This window comes from Colletotrichum fructicola, assembly GCF_000319635.2.
Source record: "Colletotrichum fructicola Nara gc5 chromosome Unknown KSG_Nara_v1_contig06, whole genome shotgun sequence".
Classification (NCBI taxonomy): domain Eukaryota; kingdom Fungi; phylum Ascomycota; class Sordariomycetes; order Glomerellales; family Glomerellaceae; genus Colletotrichum; species Colletotrichum fructicola.
The window spans coordinates 1,689,917-1,706,415 of NW_027094056.1; the positions used below are offsets into that span (position 1 = coordinate 1,689,917).

The 16,499-nt window shown below is 52.1% G+C and overlaps 4 protein-coding genes across 4 annotated transcripts; 1 reads left to right on the forward strand and 3 right to left on the reverse strand.

Annotated features, from left to right (window-relative positions):
* Window positions 1-127: 127 nt before the first annotated feature.
* CGGC5_v010765 (Aldehyde dehydrogenase) lies at window positions 128-1,809 on the reverse strand (the record flags this gene model as incomplete). Its single annotated transcript, XM_032021839.1, has 4 exons — window positions 128-421; window positions 484-1,183; window positions 1,247-1,700; window positions 1,764-1,809. The coding sequence occupies 4 exons, from the start codon at window positions 1,807-1,809 to the stop codon at window positions 128-130; spliced, it is 1,494 nt and encodes a 497-aa protein (XP_031892437.1).
* Window positions 1,810-4,455: 2,646 nt separating this feature from the next.
* On the reverse strand, window positions 4,456-6,166 carry LIP1-0 (Lipase 1; the record flags this gene model as incomplete). Its single annotated transcript, XM_032021816.1, has 2 exons — window positions 4,456-5,877; window positions 5,927-6,166. The coding sequence occupies 2 exons, from the start codon at window positions 6,164-6,166 to the stop codon at window positions 4,456-4,458; spliced, it is 1,662 nt and encodes a 553-aa protein (XP_031892715.1).
* Window positions 6,167-7,715: 1,549 nt separating this feature from the next.
* Window positions 7,716-9,861, forward strand: SMPD1 (Sphingomyelin phosphodiesterase; the record flags this gene model as incomplete). Its single annotated transcript, XM_032021805.1, has 4 exons — window positions 7,716-7,913; window positions 7,977-8,063; window positions 8,116-9,172; window positions 9,224-9,861. 4 exons carry the CDS (start codon window positions 7,716-7,718, stop codon window positions 9,859-9,861), a joined length of 1,980 nt encoding a protein of 659 aa, XP_031892716.1.
* Window positions 9,862-10,315: 454 nt separating this feature from the next.
* On the reverse strand, window positions 10,316-15,429 carry pmd1-0 (Leptomycin B resistance protein pmd1; the record flags this gene model as incomplete). The annotated part of the gene is made up of 12 exons (XM_032021782.2): window positions 10,316-10,356; window positions 10,411-10,445; window positions 11,161-11,825; window positions 11,884-12,074; window positions 12,132-12,777; window positions 12,826-12,995; window positions 13,048-13,789; window positions 13,849-13,995; window positions 14,045-14,324; window positions 14,380-15,036; window positions 15,088-15,275; window positions 15,328-15,429. 12 exons carry the CDS (start codon window positions 15,427-15,429, stop codon window positions 10,316-10,318), a joined length of 3,864 nt encoding a protein of 1,287 aa, XP_031892770.2.
* Window positions 15,430-16,499: the final 1,070 nt, after the last annotated feature.

A 16,499-nucleotide genomic window follows, 5' to 3' on the forward strand; every position in this document is an offset into this window, starting at 1 on the left:
GGGGAAACATGGCAAGCTTCTAACCTGTGCATGGAATTGTATAGCTTGTGAACATCCTCATACTGTTTGTTTGCTTGTCTCAAATTTGATTACCTAAGGTGAAGCTACATACGCAGCTGCAGCTGACCTACAACTTGGAAGTCTCAGGAATGTTGAAGTATTTGACCGTCTTAGAGTTCAGCCAGCCATCAAGGCTCTCCTCGCCCAAGTCTCTCCCAAATCCTGACTGCTTAACACCTCCAAATGGAGTGTTGGCATGCAACATTCCCCAGCAGTTAATGGTAACCTGCCCGGACTCAATGGCCGCTGAAACCCGCTGAGCTATGTTTACATTGTTTGTAAACACCGCAGCACTCAAGCCATAATCGGTATCATTGGCCTTTTGTATTGCCTCCTGTTCGGTGGAGAACTTGGCGATGCTCTGAAGCCCGAATCAGCTTTCGTGTCGTTTCTCCAGCTTATGGGCTGGGATAAAGCACTTACCGGAACTGGTCCGAAAATCTCCTCCTTCATGATCGCCGCAGATTCAGGTACATCAGCAAAAGCGGTGTTGGGAACAAAGTAACCTTTGTGGTCGAGCTTCTCCCCTCCATGAAGTAGCCTCGTTCCATCATTCTTGGCTCCATTGATGTAGCTAAAGATTTTCTTTTGCTGGGATGCATTGATGACTGGACCTTTGGTTGTCTCCTGAAGAACAGGATCGCCGTGTACGGCCTTGTTGATTCGTTCAGTAAATGCTTGTAGAAACTTGTCGTAGATAGTATCTTGCACATAGATTCGGGAACCAGAGGCACAGATCTGACCATTGTTGGTTGTGCTGCCTAATGATGTCCAGAAGAGAGCATTGTCCCAGTCCGCGTCGGAGAAAACAATGGACGGGCCCTTACCGCCAAGCTCGAGTGTGACTTTCTTGAGGTTGGACTTGGCGGCGGATAGGAGGACGTGTCTGCCGACGGCTGTACTTCCAGTGAAGGATACTTTCTTCACCTTTTGGTGTGCCGATAGCGCTGCTCCTGCAATGGCACCCTCGCCGCACAGAATGTTGATAACGCCAGCGGGGAAGCCTGCCTCCTTGACCAGGCTAGCAAGCTTCTGCCCCCATAGTGGCGCGGCCTCAGGGGTCTTAATGATGAGAGTATTACCCGCGGCTATGGCGGGTCCCAGCTTCCATGAAGTAATCATGCTAGGTGGCAGAGAATCCGCGTAAGCTTGCTTGAAAATATCAGACAGAATACCCAAGACTTACAGAGGACAATTCCATGGCACAATGGCTGCGCACACCCCAATGGGCTCTCGAAGAGTGTAAGCTGTGCCCTCAGGTATTTGCAAAAGCTTTCCATCGATCTTGTCAGTCCAACCAGCAAAATAACGAAGAGTAGACACAGCATTGGGCACGTGCAAGCCTTTCGAGTCGTTGAAAAGAATTCCGGCATCCAGGGCTTCAAGAAGGGCCAGCTCGTCGGCGTGCTGCTCAATCAGGTCTGCCAGCCTGTGTAGAAGCTTTGCGCGCACTGGAGGAAGGGTCGTTTTCCAACCTCCATAGAAGGCGGCTTCGGCAGCTTTCACAGCCAAGTCTACATCTGCCCCCTGAGCAGCAGACAGTGTTGCTAGCTTCTCCAAGTTGAAGGGGTTCTCGATGTCCAATGTTTCGCCCGCCGTGGCTTCGACGAACTCATTGTTGATAAACAGTCTGCTCTCGACTGATTACAATCTTAATGTAAGCCCAGGTTTTCAATACTGTGACGATTCAAATGATGACGTACCTGAAGTGGCCAGACCATTTCCGGCCTTCAACGTTATGACAACCATGTTGTGGAAAATGAACAGCGCCGTTGGAATCGAGGAGTTCTATTACCTGAAGAGAGGCAGTACTGATTCCTGTAGGAGGAGCACTTAGCCAAATAAATAAGCTAGACCGCGAAGGGGAAAGCCAGTCAGTGTTGCGAATGAGGGGCTGTCCTTGCCCAATGTGAGATGTCACTTTTAGCAAGCAAAGAATCTCCTCTTCTAGGGATTACCCTCGACGGAACGAGATGCAAGCTCGGAACTTAATTGTCTGGTATCATTCCGACGGGACATGGGTTCGGAATTCCTCGGCCAGTTCCGCGGACAGGATAATCCTTGTACTTAGTCAGGCGAATTACGAGAAAATCCGGGGAAATCACAACCCCAATCTACCATGGCCTAACACCGCCAGATGCCGCATGTCCGTACCTCGCGTTTCTTTGAGTTTGTTGTTACGGCGCAGCCCGCCCGTGAAAAGACTAAGACAAATTCCAATTCGTGAGCACACTTTGGGAAATACTATATAGGCACTTTAACCCACGCCCTACTCATCAACGAAAGCAGTAATTAGCCAATCAAGTGCCACATGACGCCAGCATATTGAGTACCCGGGACTCCATGTCTGGTCTCACCGAATTTTGCAATTCGCTGCGAAAGATTGTCGATCAACAAACAATATTTCATTTGCTGCGCCCCGCATACTCTTATACTGGCGTCATGCACCACTTTATGGGATGGATATCGTTTCTGCCGGCAAGAACACCTCGCACAAAGTCTAATCGCTGGCCGCGCATACCGGCGGAACAGCAACGGCGCCGGCTCCACGTAACGGGGCCGATCGCATCGGAGCCGAACGCCACTTGTTCCTGTGTTACACCGGACCTTTTTCCGGGCCTGCTTGAGGCGCATCGCAAGCTTCTGACCGCCTCACTCGTGAAGAATCAACAGTGCCGCAGGATACTCCCCTCAGGTAATGCCATAAAACTTTTAAAACAGATGATGCAGCACCTCATGCATATAGCCTATTGTTCCTTCTACTCTACAAGTACAACAAGCTGCCAGAGTGCTCTTACAGGCCAAATGCTTTAAGCATTCAATCACCGGTACAGGAGACATCATTCTCAGTTTTGTTACCTAGTTTTGAAGTGTTCTAGGAAGAGAGAATCCTTTCTAAAAGAATTCAAGGTATCAACAAACATGCTGGCATTTGGCCTCATAACCAAAGAAGACCATCAGAGAAACCAAAAATATCTGCTCTAGGCCCCACAATTTGACGAAGAATCACTCACTGTGAGCATTTCCCAGCCACCTGCTTAGTCCCAGTTCATCCCACCGGATGCCCAATAACTCTAGCACACAACATCACCATATTTTCGCTAAATTGTAGTACTAAGGATGGGTACAGCCAGGGTCCACTGCCCTTCCAGCAGCCAATGGCTGGATAGGAACGGATCTGATAAGATTACAAGAACATACTCTGGCAACAGACATCTTTATGCTTGAAGGATCTCCCTGCTTGGTGGCAACTTATCCCATCGGCTGCTACATGAATGCCGCTAGTTTTCTCCAAATTGGGGTCCCGAATGGATACAGCCAAGGCGGGAACGGCGTTTCTAGCCGTCAGTTGCCACGACGGGAACAGATCTGATAAGATTATGGAAACAAGCCTCGGCAATGATTGCCAGGCCATGACTTGAGATCAAGTGATGTCAATTCTTTGAGGGATTTTTGACTTGCAACCCGACTCTTACGATTCCCTGGTCCCTACACGGTTGATCTAGGAGGAAGCATAAAAGCCATCTTCACCCCACGATGCTCAATCCTCCTTCACCCATACTAACAATTCAACCCGATTACTCTAGTCACGACCATTCACTTATCCTCTAATTCAAAATGCAATTCCTCGCCACCGTCAGCCTTGTCCTTGTCGCCGTTGCCCAGGTCGCTGCGGCCCCTCCCCCAGCTTTGGAAGGTCGGGATTATGCCCTTTGCTGCTACGTAAGTTCACCCTCTGGGCTTAGACAAGGTAAAGAGAAAAGTCTGACTAGTTGATAGCTCACTTGCAAGGACGACCCGGCTTGCAAATAATGGAGCACGCTATTGCTGAGCTGTGAGGTCTGGGAAGAACTATAGGGAAACACTCACCAGCTTGCTTTGAAACCGAGCAGAGACCACGAACGTTTCTCACGCTTGTCATTCCATCAGCATAGTTCCCATGTCATGGAAATAGCAAATACAATCACAGAAACTTTCGGCCATTTGATTTTACGAGCAACATTGCCTCTCGTTTCTGATGCACCTCAACGTACCTATGCAAATTTTCAGCGGTTGCCGAGGGAGACTTCCGGCCTCTTTCACTAGAAACTATGTCTCTACGGAGTATTCCTTCGAGAATTCGGATGAGCAACGAACACCGAATGTATCATTGGGTGGGAGAAAATGCCCGGACTCAATTATCAAACCCGAGCTCTTGAAACTCCGATCCGAAGTCCTTCGGATTGAGCAGATGCTAGAGCTATACCTTCAATAGGGAATTTAGTCCATTAGTGATTTAATTCCAAGCAGATTTGCATTGCAATAGATTAGAAATAGGTACCATTGAATCATCTAGTGAAAACATTCAAACAAATGCACACTATCAGGGTCTAGCTTCAATCACACCAAACGCCTTTAAATGTGTGTCTTCGCACTAAGCTTGCTCCACAATGCGCAGCGACCTAACTCCTCTTCATGCAAAGATTCCATCGTCGTCGAGTTTGTCTGTAGCTTGAGCCTTTCTCCATGTCCGTATGGCTTCCAAAAAGGTGCACCCGCGGCTTTTGCGGCATTCGGATTGCCACCAGTCCTGGCGAAGCTAAGCCAGTAAGCTTGGACAACTCCAACCATCCCATGATTGACGCCACCGACATCGTAGCTATTAGCGCCCGGTACCGCAACCGACTGCGGTGCGTATTCTGGTCCCCAAACAGCCTGCAACTCCCAGGTATGCGGAACAATGAACCCCGCTGCAACTTCGACTGGGTCTAGAACGTGATCGCGTAGGAGGTAAACATCAACCCCCGCTCGGCTCAGTCCAGCAGCAAACCCTGACGCAACGCAGCTGAAAGCCATGTCGCCAAACATCTGGGACAACTGGTAGAACTTGGGGGACTTTGTCACGTTGACACCAGGGAAAGTGCTTGGCACTGAGAAATACTGAGCATTGGCTTGTGCCAGATCGTCCTCTGTTAGATCGGGAAACTGCGTCTTGAGGAAGTCATTGACGTCTTTCGTAGTGTTGGCTTGGGTTGCGAAGATGGTTCCCTCGGTGCTGGATGAGCCCAGGATCAGCGGCCGGTGTTTGGCAAAACTGCCATTGCGAAGCATCTCAGACGGCGTGCCCGTGAGCAGATGCGCGTCGATGACTGGGCCGTAAGGGAACAGAGGAATGTTCGCCTGCCCGGGAAACGGGAAGCCGCGGTTCGCCCGTTGAATAGTGTCTGAGTCGAGCGACCTCAAGCACGCAAGATCGCTGCAGTTGATGGCATTGAGGAGATGCTCGTACTGGTACTGGATTTCTTCGACTTGGTGGACAGAGGGAAGCCATACGGCTGGTGCAATTCCAGCGCGCCATTTGACGTTGTCGTTTTCAGGAGGATGGCCACCGTAGGCGAGAGTGTGCAGAAGCACGCTCCCTGATCCAGCAGATGTTGCAAAAAGGGTGACGTTGTTAGGGTCGCCGCCAAACTTTCCGATGTGCTGTTCCACCCATTTGATAGCGGCGCGCTGGTCGTGGAGGCCAATGTTGAGACTTCCTTCCTTCTGAAGCTCTTCGCTGGCAAGGAATCCGTAAGGGCCGACGCGGTAGTTGAAGCTGACAATGACGACACCATTGTCACTAGCTTCGACCAGCCCTGTGCCGTTGTAGTTCTCATTCAGCAGCTGCACGAATCCTCCGCCAGAAATCCAGACCATGACCGGAAGGCTTTGTGCCGGTGTGCCATTGGTATGCGCCGGGTAATAGACATCGATGAACAGACAATCTTCCGATATATCTTGTCCAGGTGGCGGGGTGAACGCGAGGCCATCGACTGGCAGACAAAGTGATCCGTGCTGGTTGGTGTCAGTCCAAGCATTCGCCAGGGTATTGCACAGTTCTTACCGATTTCGCCGATACAATGCCATGTTCATGAATGACCTCTTGTGGAAGCTTGAATCGATTCTGTCCCACGGGAGGCGCGGCAAATCTCATTCCGAGAAATTGGTTGACGCCGTTGGACAGCGCGGTGCCCTCGTATGTCGCGTAGCCCAAGTCAACGCGTGGGTTTTCAGTGTCGTTGCAAGCAGCTAGAGCCACAGCAAGGCAGCTCAGCCATGCTTGTAATGTATTGTAAAGCTTCATAGCGTATTGCAGTACAGTTTCGTAGGGCAATTGTTTTGCGCTGTAATGTCAAAGAGATGCAATGACCACAAGCCATAGTAATAATTCAGTTCTAAGATGTAAGTCCTCATGTCTAAATACTCTGCCAAGGTACTACCAAGGTTACTGACAGTTAGCCTGGCCATTAGCGTGATTTGTAACAACAGACAACAAATGCTTGATTACATCTCATACTCTGAACACCACCATTTACGACTATGAATTTCGGTATCGTACGGAATTAGCGTAGACTAATCTGACAGAGGATAGAACCCTGAATGAAAGCTGCACTTTGCACCAAACTCGACGGAGATTAGGTTTCCCTAATTTGGCTAGATCTGGAGACCGTTGCGCTAGGTATTACTCAGATGATGTCAATCCGCTACTGAGAACTGAAAGTGCATGCCATTCGGATGGATTTGTCATCGGCCCAAGTAATACTGATTAAATAAGGTGCCGCGCGCTACGGGTTTAACTTTTGAATGGATGACCTCTCCCGGCGAAAAATCTCTACATTGGACGGAGGTCCCCACTCGAACTTTTGTGATGTAGAATAAACCGCCCTCGGCACAGAATGGAGTTCAACATGGCACCTGAAAGCCTGCGGACCCCGGCCATACCCCAATGGCCCGTCTCGCCAAGACCGGAGGACCGAGAAGTGGGCCCCGTAATTCGGAAGCAGCATCAACAGAATCAAGCAACCTACCTTACCGAGGACCGAAATCGTTCAACAGCATTTCTCTCTCCCTTCACATGACATGCGATTTTTTTTGGGAAGGGAGCACTGACTGCTAAAGCCTCTTTGGCTTGCCTTCGGTTGCTGTCAACTGAGTTCAGCTTGTGCCTGCGCCTGGGCTTCGAGTGACATGCTGCAATGGATGTATCACGGGCATGAGCAAGTGTATCTGCGGGCGGATTTCATCAACTACGTTTTAATGAGAAAAGCAATATGCACTCTTGGGGTTCTTCGGCACAATGGCTACCTCATGCGACTCGAAATGGTGACCAACGGTGAACTGCGAGACCAACTCCGAGCGCCGAAGCTCCATTTCATGACACGAAATTGAAGTCAATGAGCCTTGCTGATCTTGCCAATTCATCAAATATCAAGGCATCGGAAGGCTCCAAGATACTATCAGCACTTCGACGTGGAAGGCTAGACAGACCTAGCAAGTCGGGGTATCAAGCCGCTCCGGCCCCGCCGATGGTTATGGTGACTTCTGGCCTCGCACTCGCTTAATATGATCGCCAGCTTGCACATATTCGGGTGCCAAGAGGAACGGAGTCGGGTAGACTGTTGCTATGCACAGCAGTCCGCTCGAGATCATGAACCGGGGCACCCAACTAGCGACAACCGAATAATCCGTTTGCCAGTTTTCGCCATCCTATAACATGGAGCCGATTTCCATCATGATCCTCGGGGTAGAAGTTTTCACTCACTGCTCTAAATCACTCGCTCACCACACTCGCTTCTGTTCTCTGTGTCTCGCAACTACTCCACGCTCTTTTCGCACCTCCATCAGCCGCCGAGATGAAAAAAGCCACTACAATCTTTTCGATCGCGGGACAAGCACTGTGCACCTGGGCCCTTTCTGGCTACGTCGGAACAGAGTCATCCAGCAGCATCGCAGTCGCCCGGCAGGCAGCCATCCCCGATGTTGATATTCCGCAGTCGGTCGAAGGCATTTGGGACAGTCTCACAGGGAACAACAATTGTCTGGGATGTCAAGTAAGTCAGATCATATACGTTTCTTCCTCAAACCGCCACGAAGTTGTTCTTATGTCTCTTTAGGGAATCCTTCTCATCTTGAAGACACTTGCAAACTTTGGTGACGATGCTTTCGTCGGCGCCCTGCAGAAGCTCTGCAATGCCGCTTCCGTAAGTGCCTATCCAGGTTCACGCCTGTTCAGACTGACAAGCGTGTCATAAGTCCGAAGATGAAGACGTCTGCAACGGCACTCTAGCTCTGGAAGGCCCTGTCATTGCTTCCAGTCTCCGCGACCTCACCCTGGGAAGCAAGACAGCTCATGTCTTCTGCACAACCCTCCTCGGCCTCTGCGACTACCCTGAGGTCGAGCTGTACACCGTCCCCATGCCCCCCAAGACTATCACCTCTCCTCTCCCGGCAAACGTCTCCTCAAACGGAACAAAACCCACCCCTTTCAAGATCGCTCATTTCTCAGACATCCACATCGACCCTCTCTACGTCACCGGCTCCAACGCCAACTGCTCCAAGCCAATGTGCTGCAGATACTCCCAAGCTCCACCCCCAATATCTCCCTCCCACAAAGCTCTAACCCTCCTCAAAAGACCGTACACTCCCGCCGACGAGCCCGGCAACAACGACTTCCCCGCCGGCCCCTTCGGCGACCACAACTGCGGCGCCCCCCTCAGCCTCGAACAGAGCATGTACGCCGCCATCAACGCCCTCTCCCCCGACTTCGCCCTCTTCACCGGCGACATCGTCGACCACGCCATCTGGAACACCACCGTCGCCCAGAACTCCGCCGAGATCAGCATGGCGTACCAGCACATGTCCGACGCGGGGCTGCAGATCTACGGCACCGTCGGCAACCACGAGATGTCGCCCGCCAACGCCATCCCGCCGACGCACCTCGGCGCCGGCGCGCAGTGGCTGTACGATGTCGTCTCCGAGGCGTGGAGCAGGTGGATCGGGTCACCTGCGGAGGCGAAGTCGGTTGGTGCATACTCGGTCAAGACGCCCAGGCACGGGTTGAGGGTGATTTCGGTGTCGACGAACTTTTGGTACACGCTTAACTTTTGGCTGTATAATGATGTGCAGAGGGATCCGAGTGATCACTTGAAATGGCTCGTCGGGGAGCTCGATGCAGCGGAGAAAGCTGGCGAGCGCGTGTTTCTGGTTGGGCATATGCCCATGGGCACCTCAGATGCGCTTCACGATGGTTCGAATTACTTTGATCAGATTGTCAATCGGTACAAGTCAACCATCGCCGGGCTCTTCTTCGGTGAGTATCCCCCTTCTCACCCAAACGACGTCGAAGCTGACAATAACCCAGGACACACCCATCTCGACCACTTCCAAATCAGCTACTCCAACTACGCCAACCGCACCGGCTCCAACGCCGTCGCAACATCCTACATCGCCCCCTCCATGACCCCCCTCTCCGGCATGCCCGCCTTCCGCCTCTACACCATCGACCCCATCACTTTTGGCATCCTCGACATCGAGACCTACGTCGCCGACATGACCGACCCGACCTTCCAAACCACTGGTCCCGTGTGGAAACTCTCCTACACCGCCAAAAAGACCTTCGCCGCGCTCCTCGATACCCCCGTTGCCGCGGACGCGGAGCTGACCCCGGCGTTCTGGCATAACGTAACCGTCGCGCTGGAGAACGACCCAGCTGCGTTTGAGGCGTACTGGGCGCGCAGGACGCGTGGGTGGAACGTGCCAGCGTGCGACGACGCGTGCCGTAAGGCTGAGATTTGCCAGCTGCGTGCGGCGAGGAGCCAGGATAACTGCTTTGTGCCGACGCCCGGTATGTCTTTTGGCATCAGGTCGGAGGACGGGACGAGGAAGCCGGCGGAGTGTGATCGCTCGGTGGCTAGGGAGACGATCGGGTCGCTTGCTGTCCGCAAGGGCCAGGTTGAACTTCTCGGGGCGTTGCTGAAGGAGCACCAGGCGGGAAAGTGAGACTTCTCAGTTGCTCTAACTGAGGATGTTGCGGAAGTCTTGGCAAGGCAGAAGACCATGTTAATATTCCAATCTCTTGGTTTTCTGAGACAACCCCGATGTTTAGATAAACCCAAGCTAACCAAAACCCATCCATCAAATGTATTCTATCAAAATGTCCCCCTTCGTCTTCCCCTCACGACTGACTGCTCTCCCTCGTCACCACTGCTTCCTCGACTGCTCCGCCATGGAAATGTGCCCATTCCCTCCCCTGGCATATGACTCCTCCCGCATCTGCCGCCGCAGGTGCTTGTTATATGCCGGTGTCTTCATGTACTCGGACCGCGGGCGCGCCGTCCAGCCCTTGCCGTCGTCGATGTAGCCCCACTGGTAGGGATCGCCGGACTTGCTAGAGCAGGAACCCATGATCTGTCTTCTGTTTTCTTTTTTACCCTTCAGGGGGTTGAGTTTGAAGTTATGAAATGTGTTCTTGCTTGGTTATTGTCGTGGAGATATCTGTGATGGCATCGTCAGTTTTGAACACAGCAGCTTCGATAGATGGGGATATACGTTTTGGGTGGTTGCAACGATGTTCACGGGATGTGCTTCAAAAATGCGTTGTGATAACTTGGTCCAATTTCCAGGACATCTTGTCCAGTGCAGTTCTCCTTATATGCTTTTTGGACACAATTCATGAAGCTGTTCTTAGACGCCTAGACTCCAAGAGCTGTCTGCCCAAGCGGCATCATGAGCGTGGCTCAGCTGACGTCAATTCGTCCCCCTACCAGATCCAAACCCCCAGCCCCGGAATATCAGGCACTGATCGGCACCGATGCAGGTAAGTGGCTGGCCGATTTCGCCGATGGACCCCCGTAAATGGAGTGAACAACGGCCAAGACCCCATCACACTGGACGCTGATGCTGGCCCAAGCAACGTGAGTTCTCCCGTTAAAGAAATCATCCCGCAGGACTTTATCGTTGCGCCCATGACATCTGCAGGTATACGCCTTAAGAACAAAGGGCCAGGATTCGTCGAAGGCAACGCTTGGCAACCCCACATCACATCCTTCGCGGCGAAAAGTACACTACAACATCAACTTTCCCGATTGGGCAACCCAAAGAAGATTCCATTTCTTCTCATTCTAAAAGTCTAAAAGTCTTACAAGAACTGAAAGTACACATTAGGTATCCGCCGTGCCATGCAAATGCAACGCAGACAATGACGAAAGACACATCCAAATTCGGACCTGCGTCCATCAAGAAAAGTCTAAGCCCTACGCAGCTCTATCCAGACTCTGCGCCTCACACATCTTTTTGTACATCCCGCCTTGCTCAATAAGTTCATTGTGAGTTCCCGTTTCGACGATGCGGCCGCCGTAAAAGACGCAGATCCTGTCTGCGTCGCGGATCGTAGAGAGGCGGTGCGCCACGGCGATGGTGATGCGATCGCCCGTAGCTGCGGCTTCCATAAGAGCTTTCTGGACGACCTTCTCCGATTCGGTGTCGAGTGCACTGGTGGCCTCGTCCAGTAGAATGACACTGGGGTCGCGAACCAAGGCCCTAGCAATGGCGATACGCTGTCTCTGACCGCCGGAAAGTTGGTTTCCACCCTGTCCACAGGGAGTGTTGAGGCCTTCTGGAAGAGAGCTGACAAAGTCCCACGCGTTGGCTGCGCGGCATGCTGCTTCAATCACGCTGTCATCCACCAGAACCGCCTTCTCGTCAGAAGCGTCGGAAGCCTCTGTTGGGAGGTCGATTCCTGCCGCGATGTTCTCGCGGATGCTGCCTGGGAAGAGGGTGGGCTCTTGCTGGACAAGAGCTAGCTTGTTGCGATAAAGGCGAGGACTGATCGCTGTGAGGGGTGTAGAGTCATCAATGATGATCGTGCCGCTTGTAGGATCGTAGAATCGTTGGAGAAGGGAAATCATTGTGCTCTTGCCGCAACCTGAGGCGCCGACAAAAGCAACAAACTGGCCGCGATCGATCTGTTCGGAATCAAATGTCAGTCTTCTTGCTCGCCAATATCACACGGAAATAACTAACTTTCAAAGTAACGCCCTTGAGTACCCTGGTGTCCGGGGCTAAGGGGTATGAAAACTGGACATTGTCGAAGCCATAGGAGCTGCAACCATCAGGAGGGCCCTTGTCACCGTTTTCTTGGGTGTCTTGAATCGTGGGCTCGAGACCCATCAGCCAGAAGTAATAGTTGGCAGCGGAATTTGCCTTGGTGAAACCTGGGAAGACACTGCGGTTAGAGACTATAAGCCATAGCACCAGCGATATCTACTTACTGCTGGAGAAACTGAAGATCATGCCCGCAGCCTGACCGGAGAAGAAAACACCCATGAAGGAGATAATGAATTGGGAGAAATTGATCTCGCCGTCCGAAACAAGACGGGATCCCCACCAGAATCCTAGCGCGAGAATGAAAAACTCGATGGATTGAGTAAGGGCGAACCAGATCATCATGTTGAAAAGCGGAAGAGTCGAGCTTGAGATGGCGTTGTCGAGCTCATTCGTATATCGTTGAATCACACTCTTCTCAATAGCAAGAGAGGAGACCGTGCGTATTGCGTTGACGGTCTCGGATGCCAAAGAGGCACTTGTTGAGAACTTCGCGTCGACCTCGGCGTCGAGCTTTGTTTCGATACGAATACGGGCGAAGCCTGCTCCAAGGAGAGGTGGCATGCCTGCGAAAACACCGACAAGACCAAGCTTCCAAGACACTGCGATCGCCAGGATACTGCTAGCGACGACATTGACAAAAGACAGGAAGGCGAGAGCGACGTTGAATCCCATCAGTTCTAGAATCGCTTGTGCCATGGAATCGATTCGGCTGTTGAGGGCGCCAACTGTGTTCTCAGCTCGATCGAAGAAACGAAGGTCTTGTCTTAGCATTCCGTTAAGGAGACCCTTGCGAACCTTCTGGCTGAGAGTCTGTAAGAGGTTAGTGAAAGTTTATACCAATAGAGTCAGAGGGCGTACCTGAGCAATCACGTTCGTTGTCCAGCCCATGATGTAGTAGACAGTTAGAGTACCTATGGACATGACGAAGTACATCAGAGCGATAAAGTTGCCGCGCTTGACCATGTCGGAAGAAGTAAACACATCCATGACCTGGGACAGAAGAAGAGTCTGTCCTGGGTAGACAGCGGCTGAAGGTGGGTTAGCGCGTAGTGTTTATCGTGAGCTGGCCACTGGACTTACCTCCGAGAACACAGACGACGAAGGCACTGCAGTACCACATCTTAATCTCAGATGTAGAACGGATGAGTTTGATGATAGTGTGCACAAGATTGGTCTGCTTGTAAAGCTTGAAGTCCTCCTTGTCTTTGAACGAGACGAGTCGTTGCGCAGCCTCGGTGTCATACTTGGCGAGGGATTGAACGGGCTCAGCTGCCTCAGTCGAGTCGTCTTCGGAACTCTCGTCGGTGCTCCCCTTCTCCTTGACAGACAGGTCTTGCGCTTTCACCAGCTTGGCGTAGTTCCCGCCCAGTGCAACTAGCTCATCATGCTTTCCTTGCTCCACGATCTTGCCCTTGTTCATCACCACAATGTTGTCTGCGTTTCGGATGGTTGCAAGTTTGTGGGCAATAACAACGGTAGTCCGGTTCTTGGAAGCGCTGTCCAAAGCTTGTTGCACAATGCCTTCGGCATGAGGGTCCAGCGCGCTTGTTGCTTCGTCAAGTAGGAGTATCTTGGGCTCAGAGATAACGCTTCGTGCAATGGCGATACGTTGCTTTTGGCCACCAGACAGCAGTCCACCCCTCTCGCCAATTCGAGTATCGTATCCTTCGGGGAGGTTGCTGATGAATTCGTCGGCAAACGCGACCTTGGCCGCTTCCTTGACGCGCTGAAGTTGATCCTCTCGTGAGGCATTCTCCAAAGGGGTTCCGACCAGGCCGTTGACGATGTTCTCGAAAACGGTACCGTTGAAGAGAACAGGCTCCTATTTGCGTTTAGTCTTCCAATCATGTCTCGGACTTAGTTTCGGAGCATGCCACACACCTGCTGAACAAGTCTCATCGTCGTGCGCAACCAACTAAGGCTCAAGTCACGGATGTTGATACCATCGAGACTGATGGATCCGGAGGAAGGATCGTACCATCGCTCCAGGAGGCCGATGATCGTACTTTTCCCGGAGCCGCTGGATCCCTGCAGTGTTGTAAGCAACGTGTCGCTGAATATCGCGATCTCAACATACCACAAGAGCTGTCACCTTGCCAGCGGGGATGCTCAGAGAATAGTCCTCGAGAACTCGGGTGTCTGGTCGCGTGGGATAGCTAAATGTAAGTCCTTTGATGTCAATATGCCCTGAAACTTGGCGAGGGACTTGACCGGATTCGTCGAACGGATTGATATTGGACTTTCTGTCGATCAAAGTGAAGAGTTCCGAAGCGGAGGTAGCAGCACGACTGAACGCCATCAGGTGAGGGGCTACGCCGTTGATGGAAGTCGAGGCGATGATAACGGAAAACAAGACCCTATGAGCTTTTGATCAGCAGAGCGATTATTGAAAAGACTTGCAGTTGAGCCTACGTGAAAACAGTGCCGATGCCGTCCACCTCCTTGCGCGCGATCATAGCAATACCCTGCCAAAAGGCCAAAGCCATGCCTGCGTAAACAACGAAGTACTGCCAGCCAAACATCACACCATAGATGGGACTCTTCTTGTTTCCGATGACCCGCGATTGGTCGAGATACGAGCTGTACTTCTGCATGATGCGAGACTCCAAGCTGAAGGCTTTGATAGCACGAATGCTTCCTAAGGCGCTCTCGGCGTAGGTTCCTGCTTGTGCGTTGGACTGCAAGATCTTGGTTTCAAAGCCAGAGTCGATAGCCGCCATGGCACCACTGACAAGAACAATGGCCGGAATGATGCAGATGATAATGAGTGTCAGTTTCCATTGGCTTACAAAAGCGATGATGAAGGCAGCGAAGAAAGTGGAGACGGAAGAGAAGAAGAGGCCAAGTTTCTCAGCAATTCCAGACTGGATGAGTTTTCCGTTCGTCGTTGCTTGCATGGCGATGGAACCAGCAGTGCCGTGGTCGAAGAAACTGATTTCCTGGCTGAGGGCAGCTTGGAGGTAGGTCCGTCGAACGTTGCGTGTCAACTTGAATGCGACGTAGGTGAAGAGAGCCGAGTAGATGTACGTTGTGGCGAAACGGGCGATGCCGATGTAGACGAAATAGAGCCTGTGGATGTCAGATGGCCGATTCCCGGGTTTGTTGATCATGTCTGCCTACGCATTCTTGCTCACAGCCGCCATAAACTTGTCAGGGTTGGCGGAGATTGTTGAAGGGTCACTCATGATGTCCATCAAATTGCCGATGATCAGGTTCATCATTGCTAGTGCCACACCAGACCCAACAGCGGCGAGAATGCCAATGGTCTCGAGAACATAGTCGATTGGTTCTCCATATCTGAAGACTCTCTGCAACTCATGTCAGTGACAATCAGTGAGCCATCATAATTTCTCGACTTACCAGAAAGCCTCCAAACCCACTCGGCTTCTTCTCGTCGGTGTCGTCGGGGTGCTTCGATGAGTCGGTGGACGCTGAACTCGAGGAAACGTCTTGCTTCTCCATATCTTGTCTTGGCGTACGTCTCGCGGAGAAGGGCGAGTAACGACACAGAAAGAAGCAATTCGGCCCAGGCGGGAGAGGGGGGAGCACTAAGGTTTATCTAATGAGAAGGGGAGGAAAAAGCGAACCAGATCAAAAAGGGACGAAAGCGGGCAAGTTCAGACGGAGCAGACAAAGTATAACGTTGTTGCTGATTGTCGCCGCGTAATAAAAGGGAAAGACTGGGCGAGGTGCGAACCGTATGCACGGCTCGTAAAGAAGGAGTGTAGTCGGCAGCCTCTCAAATACGAATCTCGCGTCTCAGAGCGAACCTAATCATGGAAGGTGCCTGCCGAAAGAGGGCGTCGTGGGAAAACACCCCGCTGCGGCCCGGATTAGGTTCCAGCTACGCTCCTATCCTGCCCTGTGGTAAGGCACCTGCCCTGGGTGAACTCCTATCCATGGGAATAGAAGGGCCCAGCTGCCCGGGATCTCCTTCCGTCCCGCGTTGGAGCTGGGGCGGGCGGTGGTGCGGCATGCCAAGCAGGCGCGGCCGAAGCAGCTGCCACCAACGGAGCGCGGGCTGCCAAGATTCCTCGATTCCGCACCCCATGTCCAAATCCACAAAACACGCGTATTCAGCCACTATCGCAATGGTAAATGATGGGAAAACTGTCATCAAGGAGATTATGAGACTTGAACGTCATTCAAATCACTGCTTTCAAGATAACGACCGCGTCAAGAGACCCGGGGTTTGCCAAAGTCGGTCCCCGCGGCCAACCCGATGCCTTCCATAGGTTCACCAAAAGGTCCACAATTCCCAGAAAGTCCACGCTTCCGTACCTTATTTTTTTCTCGGTTTCGCGTTGCGTATCGCTCTCGCTGCGCATAAGTCAACCTCACCTCCGCGCCAGCTGCGCAAAAAAAGGCAACACGTCGCGAGTTACGAATTACGAATGCGGGCCTCGCTTTCATTGCTCTCCGCTCCGCACCATTGCGCTTCGCTTCGCTGCATGACAACAGCCGCACCGCCGCCATCCCTTTTCCAGCGTTCATCTCAATCGACGACACATCACTCGCCTCCGCACTGACTT